General features: G+C 46.4%; 2 protein-coding genes across 3 annotated transcripts in view; one reads left to right on the top strand and one right to left on the bottom strand.

Annotated features, from left to right (window-relative positions):
* The window catches only part of LOC142576817 (nose resistant to fluoxetine protein 6-like), a 125682-nt gene that overhangs the window by 47499 nt on the left and 65591 nt on the right, over nt 1-12592 (bottom strand). For both annotated transcript variants that reach the window (XM_075687051.1, XM_075687052.1), the window contains exons 12-13: nt 4243-4363; nt 545-734 (exon numbers count right to left, since the gene is read on the bottom strand). In XM_075687051.1, the coding sequence (XP_075543166.1) occupies nt 545-734; nt 4243-4363 (311 nt within the window). The remainder of the gene's footprint in view (nt 1-544; nt 735-4242; nt 4364-12592) is intronic.
* Nucleotides 6171-10689, top strand: LOC142574008 (uncharacterized). Its single transcript, XM_075683206.1, has 2 exons — nt 6171-6199; nt 9489-10689. The coding sequence occupies exons 1-2, from the start codon at nt 6171-6173 to the stop codon at nt 10687-10689; spliced, it is 1230 nt and encodes a 409-aa protein (XP_075539321.1).

Raw genomic sequence — 12592 nt, 5'->3', positions numbered from 1 at the left:
GCTCACTAGTTCTAAAACGGCACTTTTGAATGTTCTGTAAAGATCCTAAGTTGAATTAACAGTACTTCGGTAATTTGTTGATTCTGAAAACCTTTAACATGTTACGTGCTTAAACCAGATTTTCAGCACTTTCACCACTTAGTCCTTGAACTATTTAGGTGTTCATTTATTTTAGACATATAGGTGCATAATCTTATCTGCGGTTCCTTGATTTCCCCTTTTGTGGAGAATGTTTTATCCCACTGTCCTGAACGCCGTGTAATTTGATAATTTAATGGTTAGGATGAGGTAAGACATGCCTTTAGTTGCCTTTCTGAATGTAGGAATAAAACATTGTCCAGCGCATCAAACCTACCATAATCACCTACGAAATTCACTGCGCTGTCTCAAATGTGTACGTCAATGCGTATCTTGTTCGTGTTTTGGAGCGTACTTTCAAGCGCACATTCTTCAGAGCATCTATAAGAGCAATACTAGCGTCACTTAAAACAAATAACTTATTTGTCTTGAACATTGTGCACGATAGGCGTCCTCCCATAATTACCTCCTCTTCCAGTGGCACAAGCAAGGGTGATCCAGATGAGGAAAATGGACCACAGGATGCGATCGAAAAAGGCCGTGGATAGTTTGCCGAACTCGGTAGTGGGGTCTTTGGTGCGGTACCATGCAATCTTCACGAAGATACAGGTAAGTCCACTTGAGACGGCAAGAAGCCAGGCTGCTATCTGGAACGTCTGAAAAAGCAAGTCGTTGCATGAAAAAGAAAACACTGCTGTTCTCGTTGTTCGAAAGCATGACGCTGTCTGTTTGCGCACTCCGAGATATGCTGTACTTTCTGTTTAAAAAGTTTCATATGTAACTCCATGTGCGTGCCTGGAGGCGTCGTCTCTCTTCGCTATAAAGATTTACTTTTATTGCGCAGATGCATCGTGGTGCCTATAGGCATATATGTGGTGCCGTGCAGTGAAGTGTAAGGTCACGAGTTCGATTCCCCCCCATGCTTCTACCGTACATTATTCACGGTGGTGCGAAGCGCAAACTCGTTCCTTCGATTGCCTTCTTCGGCTGCCGCATCCATAGGAAGGCGCAATAATTCAGTGTATTGTATGCATTAACAGGTGGAAGTTAGGGACATTTAGTCCACTACTCCGCGATACGATGATGCAGTGCACCGGATTTTTCAGCATAGCTTTCCTAGGATTTCTAGTATAGCGATGGTGATACTAGAATTTTCACCCTCTTACGAATCAGTATTTTATGTTTTCTCCATCTCTTTATACTTGGATGACAAAACATTGACCTAGATGTCCATGCTCGCGAAATAGTGGCTTATCAAAAAACGAGTACCGTATTTACTCGATTATGACAAGTTTTTTTCACGATTTTCGTTGCTTGAACACGACCCTATCGTTGCTTTCGAATAACGGTAAAATTGATCAAATTGACTAAATCTCGCAGTTTTTATTGTTATGTTGGCAACATGTGCGTCCCGATCCAATCTTAAACAAGTCGATCGAAGTCAAAACTTGGTTTTTGTTGGAATCGACGCCAATTTCCCTGTGCCTCTGACTGGTGTTACGGTTACAATGCTGCTGCACTCTTTGAACTTTGGCGCTTCGACTCCGTTTATACGTGACGCGCCTGCTTCGAGTGACGAGTAGTTTTCATGGCCGAGAGGGTGGGAAACTCCTCCGTGACTCGACCGCTCGACGTCAACGATTCGCGGATGGCAATACCAACGGAAGACCCTCTTTAAATCTGTGGCCGGCCCGAAGGACTCTGTGGACCTCATAGTGGACTAGTAGCGTTCCCAAATAAAATTAATTTGCGGCCTTAAGAGGAAACTTTTGCTCGCACCCAACTCCGACGCGGCCTATCCAAGTACGTGTAAAAGGCAGAAACGCTTTTCTGAGATGACCCCTGAACCGACTTTAATGAAATTTCTTGCGTTTGAGAGACGAAGGTAAATTCTAGTGATTGCTGCAAGCAGAATTTCTATTCTGGGGGCTGAATTTTTGTACAAGAATTTCTTTTTTCTTTGCATATATATTTTAAAGAATGAGTGTTTTTATGCTCATTGCCGAAGGCGGATGTGCTGCTACCATGTGAGGAACTTCAGGAACTTTCAACCTGTATGTCTCAGCTTCTCACCTTGCGAGCCCCCTCCAGACTTGTTGGCAAATAAAAACATTTTAGCATTCATTCTCCCGTCTATTTTACACTATTCTGCCTCTGAGATTAGATATTTACGGAAGGTGACGTTCCATCGCTACTTTCCTGCAGGTGGCCGTGAATTAATTGGTTGTCGATGTCCCGAATTATTGTCCAAGTTTGTTGCGTGGATTTCAAAGCATCATAGATTGTCAGCCGTAATCGAGAGCCTTCGGGTATCATATAACCCGAGCATCACCGTGCATGTAGCTTTACAGTAAAACCTTTAAGTTTCCAAAATGATAGGTCTGCTGAAATGGTTTTAGATCAACCGAAGTATAAAATAATAACATAAAAAAGGAACTCGTAACGTCACAACTTTCTGCATATAAAGATATCATTCAAGTCCTAATTAAAACCTTTTGGGCAAATTACTGTTCTACGGTGTAAGGGTACTTCCACTGCATATAATATACAGTATATTACAGGTACTTTACATTAACGTCACAATGTATTAATCAGAAAAAAAATGTCTAACAAAAAAGTATATGTCTACCACAGGGTTCAATTTTAGGCTCTCTGTTTCTTCTCCTGTACATCAGTTACTTATTTGGGCTCTTTCTTGCTCCCTCATATTTAATGTACTCAAATTACACAGAGGTATCATTTACTGGTTCTAATATAGGCTCCGTGATAAAAGATATAAATGCTTGCTGAATGAGCTGTCAAATTAATTAAAAGTGAACAGCCTTGAACCCTAATGCGTTGTGCAAAACCATATAGTGCAGGTTCCTGCTATTACTGGGCAAGCAATAAGATAATTTACGCTGAACCTATTTTCCCCTTCCGAAATACTCCTGTTAAGCATGTAGATTCAGTTTGCTCTTTAGATGTTGCTTTGATGATAAAATAGCATGGACTTATTGTGTTAACAACATGTCTTCCAAGTGCTCTGTTTAGTTACAATACTAAATAAACTGAGGCCTATATTGACGCCTTGGAAAAACATGTGAATGTACTTGTTCAAGAGGAATCACAGCTTCATTACTGTTTTTTTTAATCTGGGGCTTCATGGAACATTAAAACCTTTCTTCCTTGATAACTCAGCAGAATATTACAAAAGGAATTAGTAATATCTCGTTGCAAACAGGAATACGACGTGGTGACGCGTCCCGACTATAGGACGGTGCTGTGAGACGTTCTTGAACGAACGTCGACGGCAGGCGCGTCATTTTCTCGTAGAAGTAGCGGTGTCCCGGAGCATGGAGCCTTCACTTACAATCTGCTTACAAACACTCCGCATGTTCCCGATTCGAGAGATACATTTTGATGTGGTGCCTGCAGATTGTGCACTTCGTTACAGTCGTTTGCTAAAATAACGAGGTGTGGGACTGAGAGCAGCGTGAACATACCGCCACTTTAACACAAACATCTGCCACGTGACTCAACTGCAACCACTTGTGATACTGAAGAAATATCTTCATTTATTTGCACACTAAAATTATGCAGTAAAGGTAATCCCGAGCGTATAAAGTCTAATTACTAAAAAATAAATGTTGTGAGACCAATACAAAAACATTTGAATCGCAAAGGGCAAGGGAAGATGCTGCGGCGCCCGCTTAAGTGAAATAATCCACTCCAAATAGTAGAAAAATTGACCTACGGTCCACGATTACCATGTTAGCTAAACGATTATCTGCAGCTCCAAATTTTCCTCCAGTAACCTTCGTGTGAAACTGTGCGAGGCTCGCAACTTTGGAGATTTGTGGGCGGCTACAGCCTCTGAACGCAGTTGGACTGTTGTGAACTCCCGTGGCAGTGATGAGTAAGATTTAGCTGTACTCGACGCATGGTGAAGGCAACACTGGCACTATATTTTATTGCCTTGTCCTTAGGCTCTCACTGGATTCACAGTGGATCTCGCTGGAGGGTGGATTACTCCTCTGAAGTCTCTCACATTGGTGCAAAGAGGTCATTTTATGTTTAAATGAACTCTGCGAGTCGTTTGTGCATTAGCAAGATTAGTTTTTTACACCATTCACTGCCCGTTAAAAAGGAAAAGTACGGTACGCAACCTCCCAGCAAACTCACCTTCGGTATCTCTCGCTTCCTGAACCGTGCAACCAAAAAAAATGTTATGCACCCCGAAAAATAGCACACAGCATGGTAGAACGGGTAGAAGTAGTAGCGGTAAGCAGTCTTCAAGAATGTTCTACAAGAAGAGAGAGAGATAAGACAAATAAAGCAGCAATAAAATAATTTTTTTTATGTAGGATGACGAATTCAACTTCATTAGCTGTATACGTAGGTGTTCAATCGAAGGCGTTAGAAATTTATTGCCTCATTGATTAATATTGATTAATTATATATTGTAACTTTCTCTACTTCTCGAGTACTCCACAAAGAGGAAAGGTGACAACCAAGTTATGCATACAGGAACCTTTTGAACAACTCGCACATGGCAGTGATGGGGGCAGGGAGGTGGTTTAAGTCGCCGGTGGTTCTTAATATGAACGACTCGGTGTAAACGACGGCATGCTTTAAAGCCACAAATACCTTTGGTTGGTGATCACTACGGAGATGATGTCATCTTTGAGGTTCAGGGCCGGTATTATAATGCTTCTGCGAAGTCAGGGTCATACATTATCGGCGATAACCACAGCGATTGTCTAGTTTTATGCCGAACGCTCTCATCCAGTGCGGGTGCCCGAATTCTGGTCATTGGAGGAACGCTTTTACGTGGCAGAAATTTTCTTCACATGAGCCTTGGATAGAAAAAAGAAACTATTCTGCGAAATATGCGCGAACCTACGATCAGCATCAAGGAAGACATCAAAATGGCGCTGTAGATATAAATTGGTTATTTTTTTTTCGACGGCGCAGTATTCGCGCCGGTGCACGTCGGCAACTTACATAATATTTGATGACATTTTTACTGAAATTCACCATCAAAATTTGAATTAGCCTTAGGAAGTAAGTGGCACTTGCGGAATGAATGCTCTCAGTGCTGAAGAGTTCCAAGGCGTGTTCACTGTTTTTCTTACACCAACAGCATTGTCGACATACCTGTTTTCAGATTTACCGTGAAATAGGGGCGGTTCACTTAGATTGCCAGGCGTGGTCGCTTAAGCGTCCGATGCAGTGTTTTGGCCTTACTTTACATCAAGCGCCAGGTCGGCAAAGGAACGGCTCTAGGATCGTTCTGCATGACCCGCACTTCGAATCAAGTTATCTATGCTGAGAGGGACTGTGCAAGAATCACAAGTGGTAATATCTCAATGTAGTAATAGGTTCTTCTAATGCGACTTGGATTCTTTGTTTACCTTTCGCACTTTACGAGGGCGACCCGCCTATCAATGCGTCTAACCGTTTTCACCACAGCCTTGGTGACGGGTAGTCCATGGTCGAATGGACAGCGCATGGGGCTGTTGTGCTGAGGCAACAGGGTTAGATACCAACTGCCGGACCAGGGCTCATAGGTCTTCTGTCACTCCCCCGCCCCCCACCCCCACCCAGCTACCCGGGTGTAGTCAGGAAGGCGAGGATATCGAAAATTTTCTGAACGAGGGGGGTGACGTTTCAACACCAGCACAGCCGCCTCGGATACCGCGTTTGCCCTCTGGGGCCCCTCTTTCGCTTTCACTCCCAGAGATCGCGAATATAGCAAGTATACACACTGTTTTATTTTCTACACGAAATAACACAGTGTGCTTCAGTGATAACTTGTGGTAAGCGCATTTGAAAATCTGCTGTCAAACTGTGAGGCTTGGCAGCCAATACGGATGCAGCATCGTGGCAAATATGGCTCAGAAGCAACAAAAATATTTCAATAAAGTTTTAATTAGCAAATATAGAGGCAATATTGCATGTGCAAAATTGAAGCCGGACAGTCATACGTTGACCAACAACAACGTCACAAAAATCGTAGTAGGTATACGGCGCGCAGTATTTTGGCTGTGGGCAGCCCCGAACCCAAACTAAAATTAAATAGTCATCATGCAAAAAAAGTCAAGACCGCCATGAAGCCCGTGCCAGCGGCCGCGCTACTGTGGGTATGCACTCGCAATTGAGAGTATGGCGATATCGACGTCACCGGTGCACTATTTCATATTTATTTTGGTAATACCATACTTAGCCACCCATAGTGCCAAAGTACTGCAGGCTCTGTAGCACCCAAGACAAATTGGTTTAGAGATGTTTTTGTTGAGTTAATAACATGAATTTGGATCCTCAATTCCCGAATTGCAACGTTCCTTCTAGAACTGGTAATGAAGTAGTTATTTAAGATATCCTTATTAATTATCTGCCATATTTTACACGATACCGAGTTCCAGGTGGTCACAAAGACCCAACCTGATAGAACATCGGAAAACAACCTCTGAAAATTCACCTTTTCATAAAATTCTGTGCAGCTGAAGCAACACACGGTATTTGTGACATGAAGTCACGCAACACAAAATGATAAAAGGACGGTTAACTAGGACTAGGAGACAAAGTTGTTACTCCACACTGCGAAACTGATAATTACGTAATACAAACGATACAAAACTGAGAAATGGAACACTGTATACATACTGACGACATAAAACGCATTTAGCCAAATAATTTTTTAGCCCGTACATCCTGCAACTATTACTATTATGTTGATAAAGCTGCATCCGACAATGCTGCGGCACTACATATCTGGTACATAGTGTACGTGAGCTCGTGCTGCTGCTTACCGAAGCATTCTTTGCCATTTACGCCCAGTCAAGCCGGCAGAAAGAGGGTGTCTTCACACACATATGACACTGCCCCCCTTCCCGAACTGCCGCCCGGGTCCCACGGCCCCCCCCGCCCCCTCCCTCTCCGTTACTACGTCACTGCGCCGGACCAACTTGGATCACTGGGGACGCGGCACTGAATTTGGGGCACTGGGCATGTACCGCTTTTAAGAGGAAGCTTTAGGTCGGAATGTTACGATAGTCCTGCAGGGGTATTGACCTTCGAACCTCCCCTAGCTCGCTGCGACGAGTTGCTTTGTAAAGTCAACAATGCGCCTCCTTCGCACAGCCCAACGGCGCCAGCGTCGGATCGATTATTTGGCGGATGGAGTATTGTTAGTTGGTTCGATGTAGGCTTCACGGTCTAATTGGAGGAAGAGAACTCCTGGAAAAGGTAGTTTTAAGTCGCTTTCTAACGGGCCCCAGTAATCGTCACAGTCGTTTGAGAGGCGCGGCGGCTAACTGCGGAGTCAGCTCTGGAGTCGAGAGGCGCCAGTTTGAGTCAAGCGTGACAATCCCTGTCTACGAGGACCCTCTCCGCTCGGTGTGTTCAGTGAAACAAAAGCGCGGGAATGAGTGTGTGATCTCTCGCCTTCAAAGGCGGGTCGACTGCGGCTACGACGACTTTGGGGCGGTCCGGCTGGACGAAGGTTGGACGGCTGTTTTCCCTCACCTAGTGATCTAGGCGGGACAGAGTGCTTTTAATCAGCTGTTTTCGGCTGCTCGGTGTGCTTCGTGCTTCGTTTTCAGTCATGCTAGATTGATGAAATGTAACGTTCTCCAGCCTTCATGTAAATATGGTAAATAAATCCCGTACTCATAGATCTGCATGAGAGCAAGTTCCTCCCTACAACCACGTCCTAAGCTTGGATGAGTTCGACGACAGCATGGGCCCGCTATTACATTTTTACTTGCCCGACTCCAACCCGTACAGGCTGTTGCGACGCCGTTTCTCGAAGCTCGAACGACGTTACTATTGGGTAGCATGGCGTTGACGGCGTGCTGCAGGCGTCCGGTAGACCATGGCGACCAGGCAATGACGAGACGATTTCTAGTGCCAAACTTGCACCGTGTATTCAGAGGTCGGTGATAGATGTAAAAGAAGAGAATGAATCAAGTGAAAAAAGAGCATTGCGGGGCTCCTTAAATAGGCCCACTAAAATCGTAGGCGGGATCTTTCTCACGTCAACGTCACGTGACAGGCACTAAGTCTGGTTGTGGATTTGCGGCTGCTCCCACTTTCCCTAGTGACGTTGCTTTGCGGCTGCTCATACTTTCCCAGGTGACGTTGCACGTCCCCGTCGTTGCTCTGCGGCTGCTGTCACTTTCCTAGGTGACTTTTCACTTGCTTGCCTCCGCTGGTGGCCACCCGCGTGTCCGGGATCGTAGGCGGCTGATCCTTTCTTCTAGGCGGCGTTGGTTCGTGGAAAGCGTTCTGCCCTAGAGTTCGGCAGTTCGTGGAAAGGGTTCTCACGTACACACACAAAAGGGCCTGTAAACACTGCGGGGCGTCTGCTAGACCGGCGACCACTCGAGAAAACCACAACCAATTAGGAATCCATCCTCCGTTTAGATGAGGCATGGTGGTTGATCATCCTTTTCTCCCGGGGTGTCACACGCCAACCGTAACAGCACCAACCACTCGAAACAACGATAACAAATTATGAATCCACCCTCCGTCTCGATGAGGCATGGCGGTTGAGCTTCCTTTTTGCCCCGGGAGTAACAGGCCCAACTTCAGCGCGGCCTATTCAAATACATGTAAAACGCAAAAACGCTTTCCTGAGATAACCGGGAGACCGATTTTAATGAAATTTGTTGGATTTGAGAGAGAAAGTTAAATTCTAGTGACTGTTGGAAGCGGGATATTGATTTAGTGGTTGAATTTTATGAAAAAGCTTTTCAAAATTTTGAAAGTTTGAAAAATACACGAAGTTTGTAAATCAATAGCTCTATATCAAAAACAGATATCGCGCATCTGTGAAAGCCATCCATTAGATTCTTCAACGCGGACAAACTCGATATGTCAATTTATATCTTGCATGAATTTGTTGCGCTGTGTACAAGCGTTCGGCAAAAGCTGTATTTCCATATTACTGAATTTTTTTGATATTCATGTGTGACATATCAGTTTAGTCGGCTTCAGGCGTACTATGAAATGCAATTTGGCGCAACAATGACATACATTGTTGCGCCAAAAGAAGGAAAACAAAGACTTGGGAAGTAAGTGTACGAAATGACAGATTGAGCGCTCAATCTGTCGTTTCGCACTCTTCCTTCCCAAGTCTTTATTTTCCTTCTTTTGGCGTAACAATGTATTCTTTAGATCCCAACCAACTCGCCCAGCAGCAAGTTCTACTCAACTACATTTGTAGTACAGTGGGCCCCTTTTCTACCATGTCTACTTCAATTTCAGCGCTCAATCTGTCGTTTCGTACTCTTCCTTCCCAAGTATTTATTTTCCTTCTTTTGGCGCAACAATGTATTCTTTAGTTCTTTGCTCGGTTGATCTTCTTGGGAGTACGTGGTTACTTCAGTGGCGACGAGAATGGGATAAGCCTGCCGTCCCACCAGCAACACTCCGGTAGCCGTGGCCGAATACGCAAGCCCACCGCAGTTCGAGGAAGCTACGGAACACTGGCCGGCATATCTATTGCGGCTAGAAGCTTTCTTCGAAGGCAACGGCATCACGGAAGAAAAGAAGCGAGCATTGCTCGTAGCAGGGCTGAGCACTCGCACGGTGGCCGTCGTTAGTGGACGCTGCGCGCCAACAAAGGTGAACGAGCTGTACAATGAAGCCCTCGACATACTGCAGAAGCATTTTTCGCCCAGCCCGAATGAAATAGTGCAATCCTACAAATTCTCACGCAACCAGATGCCAGGAGAGGCAGTCAGAGATTTTCTTGTAGCCATTCGGCAATTGGCGGATACCTGCAACTTTGGCACTTCACTTGACAGTATGCTCCGGGACCGTATAGTTTGTGGCATGCAAGACAACTCGGTAAGTCGTCAACTGCTTTCGAAGGCATCCTTAACAAGAAGCGAAGCAGAGGAAATCGCCTTAGCAGTGGAAATGGCGGAAGGAAACGTGAAGACATTGAAGACTGCGCCTGAGGATGAAGGCGTACACATGTTAAGAAACATGCATGCACGACGTGAAAGTCGGCAACCATGCTTCAGGTGTGGAAGAACAGAGCACGACCACAGAACCTGCCGGTTCCGCTCGGCGAAGTGCTACCGGTGCCAGCAGCGCGGTCATGTTCGCAAGATGTGTCCTGGACAAGCAGACAGCAGAACGAGGGAACCATTCACGTGGCCAAACCAGCAAATTAATGCCGTGCATCCGTCAGCAGGAAACTGCAACGATCCGGGATCAGAAGCTCTGTTCCTCGTTGAAACGGCAGATAATTTCGTTGGAAACATTCACACCGTAGAGGCAATAATGTGCACTCTACTTTGGAATGGAATAGCTATCAAGATGCAGCTGGACACAGGGTCACCGGTTTCTATCATCACTTGGCCCACCTACGTACAGCATCAAGATGCCTGGCCGAAACTTCAAGAATCGCCGCTCAAGTTGTCATGCTTCCTTGGACCACTGCCGATACGTGGCCAGTTACAGCTCGACGTTTGCTTGGTTTCGAAGACTACGAAAGCCACATTAGCGGTGCTGAGTTGTTCCGGGCTGAACCTGTGTGGCAGGGACGTCATGACAGCGCTGGACCTTCTTGGGGAGCCGGTGCTCAGCGCGCAACGCAAGAAGGTGAGAGTGTAGCCATTCGTGAAGTTGGTAATGGCGTTCAAGTCTTGTTAGAAGAATTTTCTGTCGTGTTTCGACCCGAGTTAGGGCTCATAAGGGGACCACCCTCCCGTTTGCCATTGCGGGATGATGCTCTTCCTCAGTTCTGTAAGGAGGCGCGGCCGGTGCCGTACGCGTTGCGCTCGAAAGAGAAGGCCTCGTATTCTGGGGCCACCGAGTCGTCGTGCCTAAAACAGCCAGGAACGCAGTGTTGCAGCTGATTCATGAGACACATCAAGGAATCACCGCGATGAAGAGACTAGCTCGCTCGCTGCTTTAGTATCCCGACATTGATAAACAGATTGAGCAGCTCGGTAAGACGTGCCACTTATGTGTTCAAGCTGCACCGATGCCTCCACGCCAGGTACCAGTCCCGTGGCCGGAAACCAGGCAGCTGTGGTCTCATCTGGACATTGATTTTGCGGGTCCGGTGGATGGCTACATGCTATTACTTGTGGTCGCTTCCCACAGTAAGTGGATGGAAGCTGTGCCTTTGCGAACTTCCACAACTGGGACGACCGTAGATGCCCTGCGCACCCTCTTAGCACTTTTGGGTTGCCACGCACGATCGTCACAGATAATGGGCCGCAGTTCGCAAGCCGGGAATTCCAGACTTTAGCTACGCTGAATGGAATAAAGCACATGCGCACTGCACCATATCACCTTCAATCGAATGGGTTGGCGGAACGAGCGGTGCGTACCATAAAACAAAACCTGCAGAAAAACAGGCAAGTATCGATGCAAATACTGCTGGCCAGGATCTTGCACAATTACCGACGAACGCCGCTGTCGGGCGGAAAAACGCCGACTATGCTGCTGATGGGGCGTGAGTTACGCTCCCGATTAGATAACTTGCTGCCGTCAGAAACAGAGCGTTACAGTTACCCTTTTGCCAATGATTTCTTGCAGAAGGATAAACCAATTTGTGTGCGAAACTACGGTTGCCTCGGAGACCCATGGACTCAAGCACGTGTCCACACCACAGAGGGGTCTCGTATGGTGACTGCCGAGGGACCGGAGGGCGAACTAATGCGACGACACTTGGACCAAGTGCAACCGCGTGTGGTGGTGCAGAACTCGGAGCAAGTGCAGCCGCGTCTCTCATCCAGAGGCGACGGAGCCGTCGACAAGACCGCTAGTGCGAATACGACGGATGCGACCACAACCCTGGAACTACGAAGGTCAACGCGTTCGAGACGTCCCCCTGACAGGTTCTCTCCCTAAGAGAAGAGGAGACTGTTGTATCGTTATGGCAGCGCACGTGCCTATGAAGCTGGGCGCACCTGCTGTAATCACTTTCTTCCCTTACTCTCCATTTGTCCCTTCCCCTTTTTCTTGCTGTGCTATATGTTGCACGCGATACCCCTAACAAACGTTGTTTGCTCGGTTGATCTTCTTGGGAGTACGTGGTTACTTCACGCTAATGCTGACGTTGCCTGGCGCCGGTTGTTTCGGATTGCCGAGTTTCCTGTCGAACCGAAAACGCATAAAAATATATTGGTTTCACTGAGAAACAAAATAATAATCTTTCGGTTACGTGTCCGTTCCGGTCAAAAATGTCATTTGACTTCGTTTCTAGTTTTACCGAGCAGCTGTCTTAGGCTAGTCGCCAGCGTTGTGTGATGTGCACATAGTGGAAAAGCGATGGTGGCGTCTACAGAGCTAAAATATCTTAATCATCAGGCGAAATCGTATCAGCTTATGTGTTCCAGCTGCGTTTAAGGCCAGATGTGTCAAAATCGGTAATGAATGATAGATGATGGTTTAGTGCGTTGCGATCTACGCAAAGAACGACAGCGCGGCCATTGCGCCTATGCGTATACCGACGACGGGCGACACGCTTTGCCGTGCACAGTGCCGACGCGGGCGCCGTACAGAC

The sequence above is a fragment of the Dermacentor variabilis genome, chromosome 1 (assembly GCF_050947875.1).
Source record: "Dermacentor variabilis isolate Ectoservices chromosome 1, ASM5094787v1, whole genome shotgun sequence".
Lineage (NCBI taxonomy): Eukaryota > Metazoa > Arthropoda > Arachnida > Ixodida > Ixodidae > Dermacentor > Dermacentor variabilis.
Note: the sequence above shows the minus strand (reverse complement) of the source record. Positions and strands in the feature narration are given on the sequence as shown.

Coding starts and splice junctions, on each gene's coding strand:
- LOC142574008 (XM_075683206.1), top strand. CDS start 6,171: ATGAAGCCCGTGCCAGCGGCCGCGCTACT. Junction 6,200..9,488: donor GTGCCAGCGGCCGCGCTACT/GTGGGTATGCAC, acceptor CCGTCCCACCAG/CAACACTCCGGTAGCCGTGG.